Here is a 24,318-nt window from a genome sequence, read left to right as displayed (position 1 = left end):
AAGGAGATCAGTCCTGGATGTTCATTGGAAGGACTGATGCTAAAGCTGAAACTCCAATACTTTGGCCACCTCATGGGAAGAGTTGACTCATTGGAAAAGACTCTGATGCTGGGAGGGACTGGGGGTAGGAGGAGAAGGGGATGACAGGATGAGATGGCTGGATGGCATCACCGACTCGATGGACATGAGTCTGAGTGAACTCCGGGAGTTGGTGATGGACAGGGAGGCCTGGCGTGCTGCGATTCATGGGGTTGCAAAGAGTCGGACACGACTGAGTGACTGAACTGAACTGAACTGATAGATTAATGATGTTATAGGACATAACACATAGCTCCCACCTAGCCTTCCCCCAAGTATAATCTGGGATGTCACTCAAATATCTAGGCCTTGACTTCTTTACAGGCCAAATTGGAGGAGTGAGTCAAATCATCTCTGAGATATCTTCTAGTTCTAAAATACTGAAAATTAAGGGGTAGATTGTCATTGAGTAATTCAATTCTAATAATGACAAAAAGTACAGTAAAACCAGAAAAATTCCATGCATCATTCAGGCTAGTGGGGGAAAGGTCTCCTGTTGTCTCCAAGGGTGAGTTTCTGTATTGAAAGTTTCTCTTCCTGTCTGGACACTATACTGTGTCCAGTAGATGAAGAAGGAGCCGGAGGCTGCCCTGCTGTGTGCTGTCACTGTTCCTCTGTGTTTCTTTTTCAAGAGTGTCCTGCCTGTGTTGTCCTGTTAAAGTGCTGGCAGTGAAGGACAGGGAGCATGTTTTCCTCCTGACAATATCCTTGCTGGACCTAGGACATTCTTTGATAAATGATAGGCTCCTAAATCCCACTCCAGTATTCTTGCCTGGAGAATCACATGTACAGAGGAGCCTGGCAGGATACAGTCCATAGGGTCACAAAGAGTCGGATGTGACTGAAGTGACTTAGCACACATGCACGCACAGACTCCTAAGTGCTTCGTTGTATCTTGTCTTTGCTGCATTCCCCCCTGCCCCAAACCCATTTTCCACTCAGAATGTTTAATTAAGAGAGCATGTCCTATATAGAGTGCATTTAGAGTGTTCCTTCTGGAGCTTTGCTCATTGTGACAAGCTTGTGAACCCCCACAGGGCACAGAACTCGTGGTCTCTGTCTTTTATATCTTAGTACAGAATGTTGGTCAGAAGCCTTTCTCAGAGTTGCTGGCCCACACAGAAGTGGAAGATGCCTGGAATAAGAATTAGGAAAGTGGAGTGTGTGTCCAGTTTTGGCTCTGTTGCTTTCTGGTCTTGGGACATCAGGCACATTCTGGAACCTGAATTCCTCAGTTGGTGTCTTTGAAATCATGGTGATAAATCCTTGCTGTGCTTTACAAAGCTGACAGTAGGTGTAGACATGCCCTTTATATCGTATAGTTCTATCCAGACAAATGTTTTCTATGTTTTATGGTGTCACTGCTTACCTACCCAACAGAACTCCAGTGCAGAGACCCGTGATCTTACCTCATTGCCCCAGAAGATTTGTTGTGATGGTACATAGTCCTTTATGACTGTCCTCTGGCTGTTGTTTCCTGTTTATCTAGCCCTGTGATATTTGCTTAGCAAAGCAAGAGGACTATTAATATTTATAGATACGGTCAGCCCTTTGTATCCATGTATTCTCTGCATCTACCAATTCAGCAACTGCACATGGAAAATATATATATTTTTAAATTCCAGAAGGTTCTGTGAAGCAAAGCTTGAATTTTCTGGGCACCAACAACTGTTTACATAGCATTTAGATTGTATTTACAACTGTTTACATAGCATTTACATCATGTTAGGTACTGTAAGCAATCTAGAGATGAATTAAAGGGAGGATATGTGTGGGTTATAATCAAATACTAGGCAATGTAAAGAGAGTTGAGCATCTGTAAATTTTGGTCCCAAGGGGGTCCTGGAACCACTGCCCCTCAACCCCCACCCCACCCCTCCTCCGCTGCCACGGATACTGTAGTGGGTGACTGCAAAGAGGCACCACATGCTGAAGTCAGTAAGTGTGTAAGTGCAAATGAGGAGAGGGGAGAGGGGGTTAGTGCAGAAATTATTGGAGAACACTAATGTATGGATGTGAGAGTTGGACTGTGAAGAAAGCTGAGCTCCAAAGAATTGATGCTTTTGAACTGTGGTGTTGGAGAAGACTCTTGAGAGTCCCTTGGACTGCAAGGACTTCTTTGGAAGGAATGATGCTAAAACTGAAATTCCAGTACTTTGGCCACCTCATGTGAAGAGTTGACTCATTGGGAAAGACTCTGATGCTGGCAGGGATTGGGGGCAGGAGGAGAAGGGGACGACAGAGGATGAGATGGCTGGATGGCATCACTGACTCAGTGGATGTGAGTTTGAGTGAACTCCGGGAGTTGGTGATGGACAGGGAGGCCTGGCGTGCTGTGATTCATGGGGTCGCAAAGAGTCAGACACGACTGAGGGACTGAACTGAACTGAACTGAACTGAATGACTAGTAAGTTCCCTGACTGTCATCAGGTGAATGCTGTTTCATTCAGCAAGTAGGTTTTTGGTAAACTAATTTAGAGCTGCTTTATCTATAGTAAAAGCTCAGTAAACAGTGTTGATTAAATAAAAAATGAAAATACGAAATAAAATGAAGCATCAAATAGCTGAGCACTTAGAAAAGTTATGGTTATTCATATTCGAGAGCCAATTATTTACATTTATTGCTGTGGTCAACATGTCCAGTCTAGAAACAGACACTCTGATCAAGGAGCAGAGTGAGGGGACCAGGACTTAGGGGGCACCCCAACTGTGTGTCACATGGGGTAGGTTGGGTAGGGAAGGGGATGTGGAGGGAACCTGGGTCCTGTGTTTCCTGGTCATAGTAGCTGGTCTGTACAGTGAAGAAGCAGCTTTGGGTCAGCCTGTTCTACCCAGTTTAGGTGCAAGGCCTGCAGTGTCTGATGGGGCCAGTGTGTCCTGATTAAATCCCCAGCCATCAATGCAAGAAGCAAAAGAGAAGATTGTGTCTCTGCCCATCCCCCCTGCTCTGGTCAAAGTTTATCCCTTGGTGGGAATGGGAGTTCATTGCAGTCCAGCTAGTGTGCAGGTCCTGGAAATTTGTCATGTTCCCACCGTAGCAATTTGATTGTTTAATAAGGAAAGTTATGTCTGCTATTTTTGCAGAATCAGGAACATATTTTGTTCAGCTGTGTAATTTTGATTACTTCATGTAATACTTGTGACATATTTTTCCATGTCATTAAACCTTTTTTTTTTTAGTAGCATGATTGAAGATATTTATTGTGAAAATGTGATCATACATAAAGCAGAAGTGTGATGAAGGCCCACAGGCCATCACCCAGCTCTCATGGTTATCAGCGTTTTTAATGCTGAAACAGCTTCATCACCACCCTCACCATGCTTGCTTTATGGACTGACATGAGATAAATTCCTGGCATCATGCCATTTGAATCTCAGGTACTTAAGTATGCATCTCAAAAATGTAATTTTTAATACGCTGCAATGGCATTATTATATTGAATGTAAATAGAAATTGTTTAGGGTTAGGGTAACTAACCCTCAAAGGCAACACTAGTCTGTTAAGTAGGCATTCACAGAGCTCTCTGCCACCCTAGAGGAGAACAGGTCCAGGCTGACGTGATATGACCTTTGCTAAGTGTTCAGGTCTTTTTCCCCAGAGGGACAGCATGGGTGCTTGGTGGGTAAGCTATGGATTAGACAGCTTTCCTCTGGGATCCCTCATTTGGACTTAAGGAAGCCCGAGACCCATAAGACGGCACCAGCACTGCCTGGGATAGCTGGAGGGGGCGATTTGGCCACGTGCATCAGTAATCTGTCAAAATTCACCCCTTGGCCCCAAAGTTTCAACTCTGGAAAATCTATCATAGATAAAGATATCATAAATATCCTAAATGAAGCATCACAAGCATCCCCCCTGCCCATCGACTAAACTTACATGCTTGCCAGCCTCTGTTGTGTTGACTCTGAATGACATGTGGGTTTGGGGATGACAGCTTGATCTTTAATTGCAGATTTTTCAGTTGACCTTTTTCTAATGGGTTTCCCATCTATTCATTAAGTAAACACTTAAGGATTGTGATTTTCAAATATTGTCATATCTTGGCATTTTGGGGCTGGAATTTTCCTCTACTGAAGACTTTTCTTTAATCTCTCATTGTTTAGTCTCTAAGTCATGTCCAAATCTTTGTGACCTCATGGACTACAGCACACCAGGCTTCCCTGTTCTTCACCATCTCCCAGAATTTGCTCAGATTTATGTTTGTTGAGTTGGTGATACTATCTAAACATCTCATCCTCTGTTGCCCTCTTCTCCTTTTACCTTTAGTCTTTCCCAGCGTCAGTTTTTTTGTTGTTGTTTTTTTTTTTTTCCCAGTGAGTCAGCTCTTCACACCAGGTGGCCAAAGTATTTGAGCTTCAACTTCAGCATCCGTCCTTCCAATGAATATTCAGGGTAGATTTCCTTTAGGATTGGTTGGTTTGATCTCCTTGCTGTCCAAGAGACTCTCAAGACCCTTCTCTAGCACCACAGTTTGAAGGCATCAATTCTTTGGTGTTCAGCCTTCTTTAATCACTAGGTATGTTTTATTGCCCCCAAATTCAGTTCATACTGGAAGGGTAGTATGATTTATTTCCCATTAATTTTCTGTTATTTGTGGCAATTTGATGCACTTGTATTCTCCAGTGACATCTACTGAGTTTTACTTTTCTTTTTCCTTTTCATATATTGAATGTGTTTGAATGATTATTCTATAATAACATGATTTCTGATGACTGTATAGTAAGCTGTCATCTATATAAAACTATCCTTTTTTTTAATCTATGTCTTTGGACATTTCAGGTTTTTTTTTTTTTTTTTTTTACTAGTAACAAGCCATTTTTTACTGTACCAGGAACTGTGATGAGAAGTTTATATGTGTTACCTCATCTAATCTTCACAGTAATCTTGTGATGCTTCATTTTGGTCATTTATCTGTGATAGATTTTCCAGAGTTGGACCTTGGCAGTCAAGGGGTGAATTTTGACAGATTACTGATGCATGTGGCCAAATCTCCCCCTCCAGCTATCCCAGCCAGTGCTGATGCCCTCTTATGGGTCTCAGGCTTCCTTGAGTCCAAATGAAGGATCCCAGAGGAAACAGAGCTCACTGCCGGTTTGGTGGTTCTTGAAAATTCCACATTCTTCCCCAGGCGCCTGTTTTAGGATACGATCCTTAGGGTCTTCATGTAGATGCCTCAAGCATTCCAAGGAGGAGTCCTTTTGCTGTCCTCCTGATGTCATCAAGAAGGCCTTCCCAGTGTTAAGGGGCAGGAGTGTGTGCAGCCAGGTTAGACATTAGGAGAGAAAAATGGAAAGAGTGGAGTGGAGGCCATGGGATGTACTTAACACACTGAGCAGAGAAGCCAGTAAGGGCTTCAGGAGACCGTGGCTGGCAAGGTGGAGGCAATGGAGCATCAGAGGATGAGAGGAAGGTGTTCTAAGGAGTCAGAGTGAGTCAACAGTGAGAACGTTCTGAGGGCATGGACATGGAGTGAGAATGTCTTTGATGTCATGCTGGTTACCGGTGTCTGTTGCACTCAGGATAGCGGTCAGATTAGGCTTGTCAGCGCAGAGTGGACTGAACCAGGAAGAGGGGCCAGAGGTAGCAGGTGTCGGTAATTCTAGCTGGCAGGCTTTTCTTTTTTTTTCTCTAGTATTTATCTATTTATTTAGCTGCACTGGGTCCTGACCAAGGATCGAACCCTTCATCCCTGCATTAAGAGTGTAGAGTCTTACCCACTGGACCACCAGGCAAGTTTCTGGCAGTTTTTTTTCTAATTGAAGTATAGTTGATTTACAATATTGTGTTAGTTTCAGGTATACCATACAGTAAATCTGTATTTTTGCAGATTGTAGATTATTACAAGATACTGGGGACAATTCCCTGTGCTATACAGTAAATCCTTATTGCTTATCTATTTTATGTATGATAGTTTGTGTTCATTAATCTCATGCCCCAAATTTCCCCACTTTCCCCACTGCTTTATAACTATAAGTTTGTTTTCTGTGTCTGTGAGTCTGTTTCTGTTTTTTATACATTCACTTGTATTATTTTTTAGATTCTACATATAAGTGATATCATATAGTATTTTTCCTTTCTTTCTGACTTATTTCACAAAACATAATACACTCTAGGTCCATCCATGTTGCTGCAAATGGCATTATTGCATTCTTTCTATGGCTGAGTAACATTCCATTGTATTTACGTGCCACATCTTCTTTATCCATCAACGGACCTTAGGTTGCTTCTGTGTCTTGGCTATTGTAAATAGTGCTGCTGTGAACGTAGGAGTGCACGTATCATTTTGAATCATTTTTCCGGGATATGTGCCTAGCTGTGGAATTGCTGAGTCATATGGTAGTTCTGTTTTTAGTTTTTGAGAAACCTCCATACTGTTTTTCATTGTGGCTACACCAATTTGCATTCCCGCTAACAGTGTATGAAGGTTCCCTTTTCTCCACATCTTCATCAATACTTTGTTGTTTGTAAACTTTCTCATGATATAGCTAGCATTTTTGATGTGAAAGGAAACCAAGAAATAGGACAGTAGCTGGTAGTAGGGAATGATGTGGGGGTCAGGGAGACTTTTTAAAAAATTAATGTATTTGAGATTCTGGAAGTGTCTGGTCAAGAAGGGCATGTTCATGATTCAGAGAGAAGGAACAGTTAAAGAGTGAAGTTTCATGCATGCAGCAAGGAATTCGATTCAGGACACAAAGGGAAGAACTTGCTTTTGTCTGGAGCAGGGTGTCCACCGTGAAAAGGAGGCAGAAGGAGGTACTGCTGCTGCTAAGTTGCTTCAGTCATGTCCGACTCTGTGCGACCCCATGGACGGCAGCCCACCAGGCTCCCCCGTCCCTGGGATTCTCCAGGCAAGAACACTGGAGTGGGTTGCCATTTCCTTCTCCAATGCATGAAAGTGAAAAGTGAAAGTGAAGTCGCTCAGTTGTGTCCGGCCCTCAGCGACCCCGTGGACTGCAGCCCTCCAGGCTCCTCCGTCCTGGGATCCTCCAGGCAAGAGTTTTGGAGTGGGGTACCATTGGAGGTGCAGGGGTGGGTATTCCAAGTATACACAGTCCCAGATTCTTCCATGTTCTCAGTAAATAAAACTTTGTAAAAACTTTGAGAAGTTTATCATCTCACTGGAAAGAGTGGTTTGAGGGAGGCAACTGGAAGCTGAGTTGAGAATGCAGAGCAGGGTTGAGCCTTACTGAGGTTTATAGTTAAGATGGTAAAGTGAGAACAGGTAGCACATGTGTCTTACATGGTGTTGAGGTGCTGAGGTATAGCCAGGGGACAGGGGGACAGCCAGGCTGATGTGACAGGGAGAGAGGGACTGGGCTGCTGGTATGTGAAGGCTTGGCTGTGGTGGTAGAGTCTAGACTGACCTGCTGAGCAGGGGAGTGACCTCACATGTGACCGTGACTGATTCAGGGCCCATGTAGGGGATAGAGGTTTACAGGAGATTGCATAACCAGAGCCAGAAGGTCGTGGTTGGGGATTAGATATCCATGTATTGATTCATTGGTGATCAAACATGAATTGGTGATTCCGTGTCAGGCCTTGAAATTTTGGGGAAACGTGTTGAATAGACTCAGGCATCTGTTGAAATGGAGCTGACATTCCACAAGGAGGAATGGTCTGAGACTCACGTGAGTTTAGGGCCCAAGTGCTCTCTGAAGGATGGAGGGGGTCTTGGGAAAGGGTGGTAGGTGCCGTTTTATTATTTTTAAAAATCTTATTATAGTTGATTTATAACATTGTGTTAGTTTCTGATGTGTGTGCATGCATGCTAAGTTGCTTCCGTTGTGTCCAACTCTTTGCAACGCTATGGACTGACTGTAGCCCACCAGGCTCCTCTGTCCAAGGGATTCTCCAGGCAAGAATACTGGAGTGGGTTGCCATGCCCTCCTCCAGGGGATTTTCCTGACTCAGGAATCCAACCGGTGTCTCTTGCATCTTCTGCATTGGCAGGTGGGTTCTTTACCACTAGTACCACATGGGAAGCCCAGTTTCTGATGTACATCCAAGTAATTGTAATTCAGTTATTTATACACACACACACACACACATTTTTTCAATATTCTGTTCCATTGTGATTTATCACTGAATGTTGAACACAGTTCCCTGTGCTCTGTAGTAGGACTTTGTTGTTTATCCATTTGCTATATAATAGTTTGCAACTGCTCATCCTAACATCCCAATCCTTCTCTCATCCACCTTGGGTGAGCTGTTTTCAAAAGGGCGGTCAGGAGGGTCTCTGGGTGGAGGTGACAGCTGAGCAGAAACATGGATAAAGTGAGAGAGGGTGGGTCTTACAGATATCCTGGGCAGAGTGCTTTGGTGCTCTGCCAACCCCAGGGAGGGCTATTAGGTGCTGGAGGGGGAAGTGGTAGGTGAGCTGGGGGTGGAGTGGGGGAGACAGGAGGACACAGGAGGTGGGATCTTTTTCAGTCATGGCTTCAACCCAAGGGTGACAGGGAGCCCTGAGGGCTGAGTGAGCTCAGACTCAGGCCTGGTGCAAGCAGTCAAGCTCCCAGTGGTGGACAAGATGGTTTCTGTGGGGGTGCAGGAGGCACGGGAGGCAGGGCTCAAGGTCACGGGTGAGTTATCTTCCTAAGTGCAGGTGACAGTGATAGGAGTTGAGGTGGAAACAGGGTGGTAAGGGATGAGGTGGAGGACTTAGCGGGGGAGAGAAGGACCAGAGGGAGTGGATGCAAAAGGAAGAACAAGGAGAGTTTCAAGGGAGCAGAGGGTTTTGAAGGAGTCAGGTCATTTCAGAATTGCTTGTGGGATCAAGAACCCCATCTCCTCCACTCCCTGTCCCTGAGATGTGTGGGATTTGATATAAATGTCTTCATCTAAGAGGCTTGTGAGAGGAAGCCTCCAGGGCACCTGGGCTGTTGTGAACATAGGACTTCAACCCCAGGGCGAGTTTGCCACAGAGAAAGCTGGAGAGCTGGAGGTGGGATCCCAGGGTGCTGTGGCACGATGGCCTTCAGCGCAGGCTGCCGCTCAGGGCTGGAAGCTGCAGCTGAGATGCTCAGGTTGAAGGGTGTTTGCTCCTCAAGGCACAAAGCTCTGGCTCTGTGCTTCCCTCTTTCCCATACTGCTCCCCAACCACTTTAAAAAAATACATATTGTTTTGGCTGTGCTAGGTTTTCATGGCTACATAGAGGCTTTCTCTAGTTGCGTGAGCAGGGGCCTACTCTTTGTTGAGTCTTCTCACTGGTGGTGTCTCTTACTATGGAGACAGGCTTTAGGATGCGCGAGCTTATGTAGTTTCAGCTGGTGGACTCGGTAGTTGCGGTGCACGGGCTTAGTTGCTTTGCAGCATGTGGAATCCTCCTGGACCAGGGATTGAACCCGTGTCTCCTGCATTGCCAGATGGATTCTTAACCATTGGACCACTAGGGAAGCCCTCTCCCCACTTTTGATAATTTTTTGACTCGATGCACACACACACATGTTTTTCACTCTTGGACATACACACACAAACACAAGACCTGGTTTCCCTTGTTTTCTTTCATATACAAGATTGAGTTATAGGAAAGAGTTAATTAGTCTTCTGACCATTTGCAGGCCTACTGTAAGATGTATTTATAAAATGGGTTTATTGTAATAATAATCAATCACTTGAGAACTGAGGGATATGGTTTCCTAAGTGTGGATCCAGTGAGGTGCAGACAAATTTAAGTTCTATAGGGAAAAAGCTTTTTATTTCCCCTCAGAAAATGTCCTGGGAGACCAGATGTTCTCTACTGACCTACAGGAATGGAGAAAACAGAGCATCTTCTGCCCTGCTCTGTTATTCTGTGTATCAGAAGTAGATCTTGACTCTTTAGTTTTTGTTTTACAAACAGCAACAAGAAGAGAGACAAAAATTGTGTGAGTACTGTCCTGCAGAGCTGAGTGTGTATATGTTTGAAATTTAGATGTGACTGATATGTAGAGTTGGGCCTGGCTTTCACAGACCCAAGCTGAAAATGCTTTTTACATTTTAAAAGTTTTTCAAAATAAAACCCAAACAAGGAAGAACATAAGCAGAGGATTTCCAAAACCCTTAAAGCCTAAAATATTTACTCTTTGGTTATTTACAGAGAGTTTTCTAACCATGGTCTAGATTGATAATTCATTTCCAGTTCCGACCATGACGTGAACAAGTCTTTGCCAAAGAATCGTTGCATTGTATTCATTCAGAAATCCTAAAAGTATTCACTGATGCTTCTTATGTGCAAGTGGCCAGGTTTGCAGGATGTCTGCCTGCTGTCAGAGAGTTTATGTTTTAGTAAGGGAGGCAGCAGAGAAGGCGATGGCACCCCACTCCAGTACTTTTGCCTGGAAAATCCTGTGGAAGGAGAAGCCTGGTAGGCTGCAGTCCATGGGGTCGTGAAGAGTCAGACACGACTGAGCAACTTCACTTTGACTTTTCACTTTCATGCACTGGAGAAGGAAATGGCAACCCACTCCAGTGTTCTTGCCTGGAGAATCCCAGAGGTGGGGGAGCCTGGTGGGCTGCCGTCTATGGGGTCGCACAGAGTTGGACACGACTGAAGTGACTTAGCAGCAGCAGCAAGGGAGGCAGACATTAAACAAATAATTAACTAAAACAATTAATGACAGAGGAGCTTTGAAGGCTGCCAAAAGAGGGCAGATGGGGGTCTCTGGGAGCTTTTCTGGATAAGTGGCTTTAACCTAAATTTGAAGGTTGAACCTGCTCATAGAGGAGGGGCAGGAGCAGGGCAGGAACTGAGCAACAGTTGGTGGCCCGGAAGGAGACTTCCTGTTCCTTCCACCATAGTCAGTCAGCATGAAGCCAGCGGGATCATTTCCGAAGGATAGTAAGTTAGAGAGTGAATTGTGTCGGGAGAGATGAGGGACTGGGCCTGTGGGTCTTGGCTCCGGGTGACCAGTGACATGCGGACTCCTGGATCCCCCTCCCCAGAGTCCTGCTCTCTCCATGGCCAAGACCCAGAGCTCTGGGCCCAGTGGGCCCAGACACTGCTGGTGTCTCCTCTCTGTGTGCTTCTCTTCTCTAGTCTCTTCTAGGAAACTAACAAAGCCCTGACATGTGGACCTATCCTAGAGGTGTTTCTGGGGCGCACGTGAGGAAATGTTGCGTTTCTGTCACTTCAGGGTGACGTTTTCTGCTGGCCAGCCCTCTCCGCTTCCAGGGGCCCTGCCCCCCGCCCACCGTCGCCATACAAGACTGTGAATATCAGCCACTGACATTTCTTAGCCCAAATGGGGGCTCCTGGCTGCCTCCTCAGAGAGCCTTTGGCGATGGCAGGAGGATTTCCAAGCTGCCGTGCGGCTTCTTCACATAGCAGAAGATGGAGGGCCCATCGCATGGCCTCTTTGTCTTTGGGGGCAGGAGGTGTTGGGGGATGGGAGACACCGGAGGCGACCTTCCCCGTGTGGAACCTGGGCCGCCCACAGAGTCCTCTCTGCGCATGGCGTAGCCTGGGCAATGGCGCCGCCCCAGCTGTGTTTCCGCCTCTCCTCAGGGAGTCTGAGCTGGGGACCTGCCAGTGCTCCTGCCTAACGACCGTGTCTCACCTGCAGGGAGAACTCTGCTGGAGAAGCTGTTCAGCCAGCAGGAGAACGGGCCTCCAGAAGAAGCAGAGAAGTTCTGCTCGCGGATCATCGCCATGGGGCTCCTCCTTCCTTTCAGCGACTGCTTCCGGGAACCGTGCGGGCAGAACGCCCAGTCCAGCTCAGTTCCGTTTGATGTAAGTAGGAGAGTTCACAGGACTCGCTGGCTGAGAGGCAGCTGCAGGGCAACAGCGGCTCTGATGTGTCTGCCCTTTGCCCCACCTTCATGCGATGCAGGCCTCCCTGCCCCTTCCCCACGACAGCTTAACACGTCTGTTTCCTTTCTGACGAGGTTCTTAAGTATATTTGCCAAACTGCCTTTTCTTAACACATGGCCACTCTCAGCAGTTTTCTAGCTTTCTTTAACCAGTGATGGGTTTTGAGTGGCTTTGAGTCAGTGTTTCCGACTTTACTGGTCATGGATGTACCTTCAGAAGCAGCTCGGAGGCTGGAAGCTTTGTTCCCAGAGGCGGCAGGTTTCTGAGGGCCTTGCAGAGCTATTCCCATGTGTTCATAGCTCATCTGTGTACTGACTGTTGACACGAAGCAGTCCTGTCTGCTTTCTCCCCGGCTCCCACTCACCAAGAGGGTTAATTCTGCAGAACAATCATTCCCTGCTGTTTCATAATGCATAACAAATGACAGCATAGCTGGGTTTTTGCTTTCAAGCCAGAGTATTGCTCATCTTCTTCAGGTATGTGGTACATGTGTGACCTTGGGGGCTGTGATGAGTGGGCATCTAAACCCAGATGTGTGAGAATTCCCACAGAGGATTCTCTCATGAGGAAAGTGGAGATGCTCGGCTCCCTGTGTGGAGCACGGAGTTTGTGCCATAGAGGAGTGGGTCTCATCCATGTGGGCTGCTTATGCCTGTGCCCTGCTTCTGATTGCACCCCTGTCTCCTCTGTGTGTGTGTACCATTGAACAAGGGTGCTGTAGTGAGGAGTGCAGAGAGATACTGGAAATGAGCCCTGGTTGAGATCAAGAAGAGAGTAAATCCCAAAATGTCCATATGCATCTACCTTTTTTTTTTTTTCCCTTGCTATCCTTTACCCATCACAGCTGTGGTCTCCCTTCAGTTTTAGGAAAATGAACCACATAAAATACTGTGAGATCTTCTTAATACTTCCCATGTGAAAGAAGATTCCCTGGGATGTACTGTGATTTGTGAGGCTTTCTTCTTAAGATTGACTGATCTATCCATCCATCCATCATCTATCATCCATCTCTGTATATATCATGACTATATCAATCTGTATCTATCACTTATTATCTCCATCCATCCATTCATCCATCCACCCATCTGTCTATCTGTCTGTATGTCCATTCATGACATGGCAGCTAACCATTGCTCAGTAAATCTTTTTCTTGTGTGAGAAGAATTGGATAACTAAAAACTTTTCCTCCCTTTCCCTTTTTGAGAGCTGTGTGTGTTATTACAGGGATAGAACCTGGAGACTGTTGTGGCCTAAAAGTTTTAGTGAGCTGTGTTCTAGGAGATATATCAATTTGCAACTACAAATTAAAATAAATATGGATAAAGGCCAATACTTATCACTCCTAACACTTGCTTTTTGATTAAAACTATTCCTAAGTTGACTGCATTTTCTTCCCTTAAAGCTCAGAAAGAAAGTCTGTTGTTTAGTTGCTCAGTCATGTCTGACTCTTTGCAACCCCATGGACAGTAGCCCACCAGGCTCCTCTGTCCATGGGATTCTCCAGGCAAGAACACTGGAGCGGGTTTCCTTCTCCAGGGGAAATAAAGTCTATCAGTCTATTAATGTGGAATTGAAATAAACTGAAAAGAGTAATCCTATTTCTCCTTTTTCAAAAAAATCACTGAACTAGCAGTTTCTTGCCCCTCACCGCCCTCTGTTCTTATGCTAGCGAGCCTAGTAACTGTTCCCAGCCTGGTCATTGGAGGGCGGCTGGGTATGGCATAAAGAGTGAAAAGCAAAATAAATGCAGCCCCTTACTATGATAAGAAGTAATTTCCTCAGAGTGGGGAATTTCTTTCCCCAACTTTGTGCGGTTGCATTTGCTGACTTTATTTGTTGGCTCTGTGCTACCTCTCCATCCCCGCCCTCCGCGCCCCCTCCCCCAAGTCAAACCTAACTCGAAACAAGAAACGTTATTTCATATATTTAAATGGCATATCAACAACAGAAGTGTGCACTCATTGTATGCACAATCGAGGTTTTTCTTCAAAGCCTGGAAGAGGAATCAATATAAACAGATCTTAGTAGGGGAAGCGGGAAGAATGCACTTTCTGTGGGGAGAGGAGTTTCTGATAATTAGCCTCTCTGCTGCCTTCCAGCTGGGAAGATTCTCTGCTCTTCGGAGATTTTCTAACCAGCAGTTCTCTTGAGGACAGTTGTCCTTTGAGACAGACCAGCCTGTGGGTATAAGCTCACGAGGGCCCTCTTCCCACCCCCACCTTTGCTTCCTTCCCTGAGGGCACTCCTGCCCCCCATCTCCATCCACACAGATCCCAGCACAGGGCTTCCATCTGGATCTGGAGAGCATCCTCATGCAGTTTATGGACTGACCTATTTCAGTCAACCCTCTTGGTTTAGTCCCAGTTATTTTATACATTTTTAGGGCCTAATATTTTGCTTTAGAAATGCTACAGAAAATATGACAGGATTTCACGTTCTCCCTTACATTTTCACTGGATTAAAATTTCAAGAATACTGAAAGGCAAAGGTCTTTGAGTGATAATGTTCATTCATTCACAAATGTTTACTGAATGCATTCTACATGCCACGCAGTGTTCTAGACTCCAGAGAGAGATTACTGAACCAGGTCCTGTTCTCCTGAATTACACTCTTCGCAGTGGGGTGAGACACTTAAGACACAAACACAAGCCCAGATGAAAGTATAGATAATGAATTCATGTCAGATTCTGATAAGTGCAGTGAAGGAAATTAACCGGGGGAATATGGTCAGTGATGGGGGTGGCGTGGGGAGAGTGTAGATTGGGGCCCCACATGTAATGTCTGGAGCGCTGAGGAGAGGTTGGAGGGAAGGTCCCCTCAGGAGCCCAGTAGCAAGCGCAAAGGCCCTGAGAGGGATGTGGGCATGGCATGAAGGCCTGCATAGCCACTGTTTCTGGACACAAGGTCAGAAGGGACTACTGAGCCAGGACTTTTGAGGTCTTGAAAGTAATGGAAGGAAAATGTGTGTTTTTTAAAAATTAATTAATTAAATTTAATTGGAGGCTAATTACTTTACAGTATTGTGGTGGTTTTTGCCATACATTGACATGAATCAGCCACGGGTGTACATGTGTCCCCCATCCCGAATCCCCCTCCTAGCTCCCTCCCCACCCCATCCCTCAGGGTTGTCCCAGTGCACCAGCTTTGTGTGCCATGTTTCATGCATCGAACTTGGATTGGTCATCTATTTCACATATGGTAATATATATGTTTCAATGCTATTCTCTCAAATCATCCCACCATCTCCTTCTCCCACACAGTCCAAAAGTCTGTTCTTAACATCTGTGTCTCTTTTGCCGTCTTACATATAGGGTCATCATTACCATCTTTATAAATTCTGTATATATGCATTAATATACTGTATTGGTGTTTTTCTTTCTGACTTACTTCACTCTGTATAATAGGCTCCAGTTTCATACACCTCATTAGAACTGATTCAAATGTGTTCTTTTTAATAACAGTAATATCCCATTGTTTATATGTACCACAACTTTCTTATCCATTCATCTGCGGATGGATATCTAGGTTGCTTCCATGTCCTAACTATTGTAAACAGTGCTGTGATGAACATTGGGGTGCACATGTTTCTTTCAATTCTGATTTCCTTGGTGTATATGCCCAGCAGTGGGATGGCTGGGTCATATGGCAGATCTATTTTCAGTTTTTTAAGGAATCGCCACACTGTTCTCCATAGTGTCTGTACTAGGTTGCATTCCCACCAACAGTGTAAGAGGGTTCCCTTTTCTCTACACCCTCTCCAGCATTTATTGTTTATAGACGTTTTGATAGCAGCCATTCTGACCGGTGTGAGAGGCTACCTCATTGTGGTTTTGATTTGCATTTCTCTGATAATGAGTGATGTTGAGCATCTTTTCATGTGTTTGTTAGCCATTTGTATGTCTTCTTTGGAAAAATGTCTTTGGCCCATTTTTTGATTGGGTCGTTTATTTTTCTGGTATTGAGCTGCATGAGCTGTTTGTATATATTTTGAGATTAATTCTTTGTCAGTTGCTTTGTTTGCTATTTTTTCTCCCACTCTATGAGGCCACCATCACCCTAATACCAAAACCAGACAAAGATGCCACAAAAAAGAAAACTGGCCGATATCACTGATGAACATTTATGCAAAAATCCTCAACAAAATTCTAGCAAACAGAATCTAACAACATATTAAAAAGATTATACATCATGAGAAAGTGAACTTATCCCAGGGATGCAAGGATTCCTCAATATTTGCAAATCAATTGATGTGATACACCACATTAACAAATTGAAGGGTAAAAACCATATGATTATCTCAATAGATGCAGAGAAAGCCTTTGACAAAATTCAACACCCATTTATGATAAAAAAAAACTCTCCAGAAAGCAGGCATAGAAGGAACATACTTCAGCAAAATAAAAGCCATGTATGATAAACCCACAGCAAACATTATCCTCGGTGGCAAAAAATTGAAAGCATTTCCCCTAAAGTTAGAAGCAAGACAAGGATGTTGAATAGCAGTGGTGAGAGTGGGCACCCTTGTCTTGTTCCTGACTTTAGGGGAAATGGTTTCAATTTTTCGCCATTGAGGATAATGTTTGCTGTAGGTTTATCAAATATGGCTTTTATTATGTTGAGGTATGTTCCTTCTATGCCTGCTTTCTGGAGGGTTGTTTTTTTTTTTCCCCATAAATGGATGTTGAATTTTGTCAAAGGCTTTCTCTGCATCTACTGAGGTAATTATATGGTTTTTATCTTTCAATTTGTTAATGTGGTGTATCACATTGATTGATTTGTGGATATTGAAGAATCCTTGAATCCCTGGGATAAAGCCCACTTGGTCATGAGGCATGATCTTTTTAATATGTTGTTGGATTCTGTTTGCTAGAATTTTGTTGAGGATTTTTGCATGTATGTTCATTAGTGATATTGGCCTGTAGTTTTCTTTTTTTGTGGCATATTTGTCTGGTTTTGGTATTAGGGTGATGATGGCCTCATAGAATGAGTTTGGCAGTTTATCTTCCTCTGCAATTTTCTGGAGGAGTTTGAGTAGGATAGGTGTTAGTCCTTCTCTAAATTTTTGGTAGAATTCACCTGTGAAGCCATCTGGTCCTGGGCTTTTGTGTTGGAAGATTTTTGATTACAGTTTTGATTTCTAAGCTTGTGATGGGTCTGTAAAGATTTTCTGTTTCTTCCTGGTTCAGTTTTGGAAGGTTATTCTTTTCTAAGAATTTTTCCATTTCTTCCAAGTTGTCCTATTTATTGGCATATGGTTGCTGATAGTCATCTCTTATGATCCTTTGTATTTCTGTGTTGTCTGTTGTGATCTCTCCATTTTCATTTCTAATTTTGTTTATTTGATTCTTCTCCCTTTGTTTCTTGATGAGTCTGGCTAATGGTTTGTCTATTTTATTTATCTTCTCAAAGAACCAGCTGTTCGTTTTGTTGAGTTTTGGCATAGTCTCCATTGTTTCTTTTTCATTTATTTCTGCCCTAATTTTTATGATTTCTTTCCTTCTACTAACCCTGGGATTCTTCATTTCTTCTTTTCTTAGTTGCTCTAGATGTGAAGTTAGGTTTTTTATTTGATTTTTCTCTTGTTTCCTGAGGTAAGTTTGTATTGCTATGAACCTTCCCCTTAGCACTGCTTTTACTGAATCCCAGAGGTTTTGGGTTGTTGTGTTTTCATTTTCATTCATTTCTATGCATATTTTGATTTCATCTGTGATTTGTTGGTTATTCAAAAGCATGTTGTTTAGCCTCCATATGTTTGTCTTTTTAATGTTTTTTTTCCCCAGTATTGACATCTAATCTTACCACATTGTGATCAGAAAAGATGCTTGAAATGATTTTAGTTTTTTTGAATTTACCAAGGCTAGATTTATTGCCCAGGATGTGACCTATCCTGGAGAATGTTCCGTGTGCACTTGAGAAAAAGGTGAAATTCATTGTTTTGGGGTGAAATGTCCTATAGATATCAATTAGGTCTAACCGGTCCATTGTATCATTTAAAGTTTGTGTTTCCTTGTTAATTTTCTGTTTAGTTGATCTAGCCATAGGTGTGAGTGGGTATTAAAGTCTCCCACTATTACTGTGTTACTGTTAATTTCCCCTTTCATACTTGTTAGCGTTTGCCTTACATATTGCAGTGCTCCTATGTTGGGTGCATATATATTTATAATTGTTATATCTTCTTCTTTGATTGATCCTTTGATCATTATGTAGTGTCCTTCTTTGTCTCTTTTCATGGCTTTTATTTCAAAGTCTATTTTATCTGATATGAGTATTGCTACTCCTCTCCTCTTTTGGTCTCCATTTGCATGAAATATCTTTTTCTAGCCCTTCACTTTCAGTCTGTATGTGTCCCTTGGCTTGAGGTGGGTGTCTTGTAGACAGCATATACAGGGGTCTTGTTTTTGTATCCATTCAGCCAGTCATTGTCTTTTTTGGGGATATTCAACCCATTTACATTTAAGATAATTATTGATAAGTATGATCCCATTGCCATTTACTTTGTTGTTTTGGGTTCGAGTTTATAAACCTTTTCAGTGTTTCCTGTCTAGAGAAGATCCTTTAGCATTTGTTGAGCTGGTTTGGTGGTGCTGAATTCTCTCAGCTTTTGCTTGTCTGTGAAGCTTTTGATTTCTCCTTCTTATTTGAATGAGATCCTTGCTGGGTACAGTAATCTGGGTTGTAGGTTTTTATCATTCATCACTTTAAGTATGTCCTGCCATTCCTTTCTGGCCTGAAGAGTTTCTTGAATGATCAGCTGTTTTCCTGATGGGGATCCCCTTGTGTGTTATTTGTTGCTTTTCTCTTGCTGCTTTTAATATTTGTTCTTTGTGTTTGATCTTTGTTAATTTGATTAATATGCGTCTTGGGGTGTTTTGCCTTGGGTTTATCCTGTTTGGGACTCTCTGGGTTTCTTGGACTTGGGTGAATATTTCCTTCCCCATTTTAGGGAAGTTTTCAACAATTATCTCTTCTCATATTTTCTCATGGCCTTTCTTTTTGTATTCTTCTTCTGGGACTCCTATGATTCAAGTGTTGGGGCATTTAACATTGTCACAGAGGTCTCTGAAGTTGTCCTCATTTCTTTTAATTCTTTCTTCTTTTTTCCTCTCTGCTTCATTTATTTCCACCATTCTATCTTCCACCTCACTTATCCTTTCTTCTGCCTCAGCTGTTCTACAGTTGTTTCCCTCCAGAGTTCTTTTGCTCTCAGTTGTTGCATTATTCATTATTGATTGACTCTTCTTTATTTCTTCTAGATCCTTGTTAAACATTTCTTGCATCTTCTCATTCCTTATCTCTAGTCTATTTATCTGTAACTCCATTTTGTTTTCAAGATTTTGGATCATCTTTATTATCATTATTCTGAATTCTTTTTCAGGTAGACTCCCTATGTCCTCCTCTTTAGATTGGTTTGGTGGGCATTTATCATGTTCCTTTACCTGCTGAATATTTCTCTGCCTTTTCATTTTGTATAGATTGCTGTGTTTGGGGTGACCTTTCTGTAGGCTGGAAATTTGTTGTTCCTTTTTATTGTGGAGGTTGCTCCCTATGAGTGGGGTTGGACTAGTGGTTTGTCAAGGTTTGCTGGTTAGGGAAGCTTGTATCTATGTTCTGGTTGGTGAAGCTGGATCTCTTCTCTCTGGAGTGCAATGAAGTGTTCAATAGTGAGTTTTGGGGTGTCTATGGGTTTGGCATGCTTTGGGAAGCCTGTATTTTAATGTTCAGGGCTGTGTTCCTATGTTGCTGGAGAATTAGCATGGTATGTCTTGCTTTGGAACTTGTTGGCTGTTGGGTGGAGCTTGGTTTCAGTGTAGGTATGGAGGCTTTTTGGTGAGCTCTTGTCAATTAATGTTCGTGGAATCAGGAGTTTCCTGGTGTTCTCAAGTTTTGGATTTAAGCCTCCTGCCTCTGGCTTTCAGTCTTATTCTTACAGTAGCCTCAACACTTCTCCATCCATATAGTACAAATGATAAAACATCTAGGTTAATGGTGAAAAGATTCTCTACAGTGAAGGACACCCAGAGAGGTTCACAGAGTTACATGGAGAAGAGAAGAGGGAGGAGGGAGATAGAGGTGACCAGGAGGAGAAGAGGAGGAGTCAAAAGGGGAGAGGCCAATGTAATCAGTAATCAGTTCCCTAAGTGTTCTCCACAGCCCAGAACACCTAGAGAGATTCACAGAGTTAAGGAGAGAAGAGAAGGAGGAGGGAGGAGATCGAGGTGACCAGGGGGAGAAAAGGGGGAGAGCAATCAAGCCAATAATCACACCCCTAAGAGAAAATGGATGCTGAAGATTAGATTCTTAAAGGTACAAAATTGATAACAAATACCAAAAAGCAAAAATTAAAAATCTAGAGTAGAGGTTACACTCTCAAAAATACAATATTAAAAATACAAAACAAAATCAATAATAAAAACTATAAAATATATATATATGAAATTTGCTTTAAAAATAGGGTCTTTTTTGCAAGGTTGCTGCTGCTGCTGCTAAGTCGCTTCAGTCGTGTCCGACTCTATGCGACCCCATAGATGGCAGACCAGGCTCCCCCATCCCTGGGATTCTCCAGGCAAGAACACTGGAGTGGGTTGCCATTTCCTTCTCCAATGCATAAAAGTGAAAAGTGAAAGTGAAGTCGCTCAGTCCTGTCTGACCCTCAGCGACCCCATGGACTGCAGCCTACCAGGCTCCTCTGTCCGTGGGATTTTCCAGGCAAGAGTACTGGAGTGGGGTGCCATTGCCTTCTCCATAATAGGTTATAAAAAATGAAAATTAAAGGACTAATAAAAAAACTTAAAAATAAAAAAAATTTTTTAATGATAATAATAAAAATATATATAGGAATTTCTCTGGAGTTGTTGTGGGCAGTGTGGGGGTCAGTTCAGTTTCAGATAGCTCCTTGTTCCACCTTGAGAAGACTCAAGGTCTACAGGCCCCTTCCAATGCTTAGTCAATATTAACTACAGGATTTTAACCTGTTGCACCTGTCACTTCCAGAGTGGTTCCCTCTTCTTTGTTTATTTTGGCTTCCTCTCTTTCTAAGTCTATTCAGTGTCTACTTTCCGCCCTGACACAAGGGGGCAAAGAAGGTCACTTAGTTAGGTTCACTTGTTCAGTTGTGTTGTGGGGAGGGAGGAACACAGCAAACACATATCACTGGTATGTGTGGGGAGTGCTCGTAGTGTATGGACCACAGTGGATTTGCCCCAGCTCATGGCGGCATGTGCTTTCTTGGTCTACACTGCTCAGGTTTCAGGTTGCTCAGCAGGGGCACTGTCCAAAGCGCACGCTGTGTTTTGTGCACTTCCCAGGTCTGAGCTGCTTAAGTTCAGGTTCTCGGGTACTTCACAGGAGCACAGACTTGGTTGGGCGTGCGTTTTGTGCCCTTCCCAGGTCCGAGCGGCTCACCAGGTGCGTGGCGCGCCCACTGTCCCAGGTGGATCGTGCATCTTAATCATCTCCCCAGTCCCAGCCGCTCGGGAGCACCATCTCAGGTGTGCTGTGTGTCTCCTCTGGGGAGCTGATCTCAGGCTGCGGCCCTCCTGGCGGATGTCAACCATTCAGGAGCCCAGGAAGACTTGGTTAGCAACTGGGAGCCTGCTCTCAGTTTGGTGGAGGATGCTGGTCTCTGGGGCTGAGGTTGGAGTAGCCCCTTGCCTTCCAGCTCTGGCTGTCACCCACCTGCCTCTCTGCCTCCTGCGGCAGGGGAGGAGCCTGTATGCAGCCGGCCAGCTCTCCTTTGGTATTCACTCAATCCTTTGTTCTTTGAGAGGGCCAGGCTGTGCATTAGATTAGAGCCTTTTGTGGGAAAGTTCTTTTTTTTTTTCTCTCTCTCTCTGGCTACCCCACAGTTTGGGTTGCTATCTCAGGTTAGTTCCCTAAGATTGTTCTCAGGGCATTCAGGCCCGGTCCTTACCCTAAGCATGCAACCCGCGCCTCCCTGTCCAGCCCCCGGTCGCTGGTGGCCAACACGAGCATCTGGGCTACTTCTCTGCTGGGAGTTGCAGTTAGGTGCGTATTCTGTGTGTTTTTGTTTTTTTTTTTTTTTCTTTTCCTGCCGGTTATGTTGCCCTCTGAGATTCCAAAACTCCCCACAGACCTGCCAGTGAGAGGATTTCCTGCTGTTTGGAAAATTCTCCTTCACAACTCCCTCCCCAGAGCAGGTCTCCATCCCTAACTTTTTTGTCTCTCTTTTTGTCTTCTATATTTTGTTCTACCTCCTTTCAAAGAGAATGGGCTGCCTTTCTGGGTGCCTGGTGTCCTCCACCAGCGTTCAGAAGTTGTTTTGTGGAAGTTGCTCAGCATTCAGATGATCTTTTGATGAATTTGTGGGGGAGAAAGTGGTCTCCCCGTCCTATTCCTCCACTATCTTGGTTTTTAAACATTTGTATTTACCACAGGATTGACTGTGTGGTGGTTCAGGCTATAACCTCCATGTTTGTAGTCATATGGTTCAGTATCGAGGAGAAGGGTTTTAATACATGTTTTGTTAAATACATGTTTTGAAAATTATTATCCTGGACTCCATCATTTTAAAGAATGCTCTGTCACTTTTATTTTCATTCTTACAATTTATTGTAATTTGTCCCTGGTTACTTTAGTGAGTGGTTGAACTGTGACTAGCTCTTGTAGGAATCAGTATCTTAACTTCCATACATCTGAATTGAAGCACATATGTTATGAGGTTATTTTATTTTTTCGACCTGGTGTTTAGTAAATTTGTGCTACTTGTTGTGTATTCTATTTTAGAAAAGCAAAACAGTTGATTCCCCCACCCCCTCAACCCTCCAACTATGCTTAATTCGAGAGTGTTGTTGTGAAAGTAGCAACGGCACTGACGTTACTACCCGTCACAGCATTCTGAGTTTAGAAGAGATGCTGCCAGGACGTCTGTAGATTTCACAGTAATCCCCAGACACGAAGCTCATTGAGGTTTAGAAAAATCAACTTTTTAAAGTTCATTTTGATATTTGGCAAAACTAATACAGTTATGTAAAGTTTAAAAATAAAATAAAATTAAAAAAAAAAAAAGCTCATTTGTGCCACTTTTGAAGTCAGTGACATACTGTCTTCTCTGTAGTTTGTTTTTGCACATTTAAGGATCTTGCTGTATCAGGGCCTGTTTTACTTTGACAACTGGTGCTTCTTCTCACTCCTTTGGCAGTGTGGGTGATGCAGAATTGGTTGCAAATGTTTGTTGATGGCCTTTAATTAAAACGGATGACTTAGCCCAGCCTTTTTGTCATGGTTTTCTTCTCTTTCTTGTGGATTTGCCCTGAATAGTAATCAGTTCTGTGGACATGACTCACATTTCTGTGGCCTCCCTTTTGAGTCTTGAGAGCCAGGAGGAGTGTAGAACCTGAGGATCCAGAGGACAGCAGCCAACCAGGGACTGAGAGGGATTTTCCTCCAGGTTTGTAGTGCACAAAGTTGTTTCTTTCTGACTCTTTGTGACCCCATGGACAGTAGACCACCAGGCTCCTCTGTCCTTGGGATTCTCCAGGCCAGAATACTGGAGTGGGTTGCCATGTCCTCCTCCAGGGGATCTTCCTGACCCCAGGGATTGAACCAATGCCTTTTATGTCCACCTGCATTGGCAGGGGACTTCTTTACCATTAGCACCTCCTGGGAAGCCCCCAGATTTGTACTAGCCTTTGGAAATCTGAAAGGTGATTTATTTCCTTTCTATTATCTTTATTGTCTAGCTGAGGGGTTGGCCAGATAGAAGGCCTTAGTAAGTGCTTTACAGCCTCTGTCACTGAACCCAGCTACGCCATTGTCATGTGGGCACCACAGACAATATGCAGGGAATAGGTTTGGCTGTTATTTCTTAACAAGACTTCATTTACAAACACTGGCTGCAGTTAGCTGGCCCCAGGTCTATACTTCAGTTCAGTTACTCAGTCGTGTCTGACTCTGTGACCCCATGAATCGCAGCACACCAGGCCTCCCTGTCCATCACCAACTCCCGGAGTTCACTCAGACTCACATCCATCGAGTCAGTGATGCCATCCAGCCATCTCATCCTCTGTCGTCCCCTTCTCCTCCTGCCCCCAATCCCTCCCAGCATCAGAGTCTTTTCCAATGAGTCAACCCTTCGCATGAGGTGGCCAAAGAACTGGAGTTTCAGCTTTAGCATCATTAGGTAATACATAAAAGATAAATGTATTTTGAAAAGTCAGTTTGACTTTTCTTTCCGTCTCTAACCATGTATGGTCATCAGCCAGTCATATAATAAAATACTGTTATATAATAAAAACTGAATTACTTTCCTGAAAAATACAGGTCCTCTCCCTATTGCTGTGTTGCTCACTGTCCAAGGGGCTGCCAGGTGGGCAGGTACACTGGTGCAGTGTTTTATGGGGGACAGAGAATTGAGTGGTCAGTGTGACTGGAGCATAGTGTCCAGTGTGAGGGGCAGGGGTGGGACAGGCATCTGTAAAGAGTGTGGTT

The 24,318-nt window shown here is 43.9% G+C and overlaps 1 protein-coding gene across 1 annotated transcript in view; it reads left to right on the top strand.

The window, feature by feature from the left end:
• The window catches only part of FMN2 (formin 2), a 373,106-nt gene that overhangs the window by 24,575 nt on the left and 324,213 nt on the right, over positions 1-24,318 (top strand). Inside the window, exon 2 of the mRNA XM_055587923.1 lies at positions 11,624-11,790. Within this exon, the coding sequence (XP_055443898.1) occupies positions 11,624-11,790 (167 nt within the window). The remainder of the gene's footprint in view (positions 1-11,623; positions 11,791-24,318) is intronic.

The sequence above is a fragment of the Bubalus kerabau genome, chromosome 1 (genome assembly GCF_029407905.1).
Source record: "Bubalus kerabau isolate K-KA32 ecotype Philippines breed swamp buffalo chromosome 1, PCC_UOA_SB_1v2, whole genome shotgun sequence".
NCBI classification, from domain to species: domain Eukaryota; kingdom Metazoa; phylum Chordata; class Mammalia; order Artiodactyla; family Bovidae; genus Bubalus; species Bubalus kerabau.
This window is presented reverse-complemented; position numbering and strand designations above follow the sequence as displayed.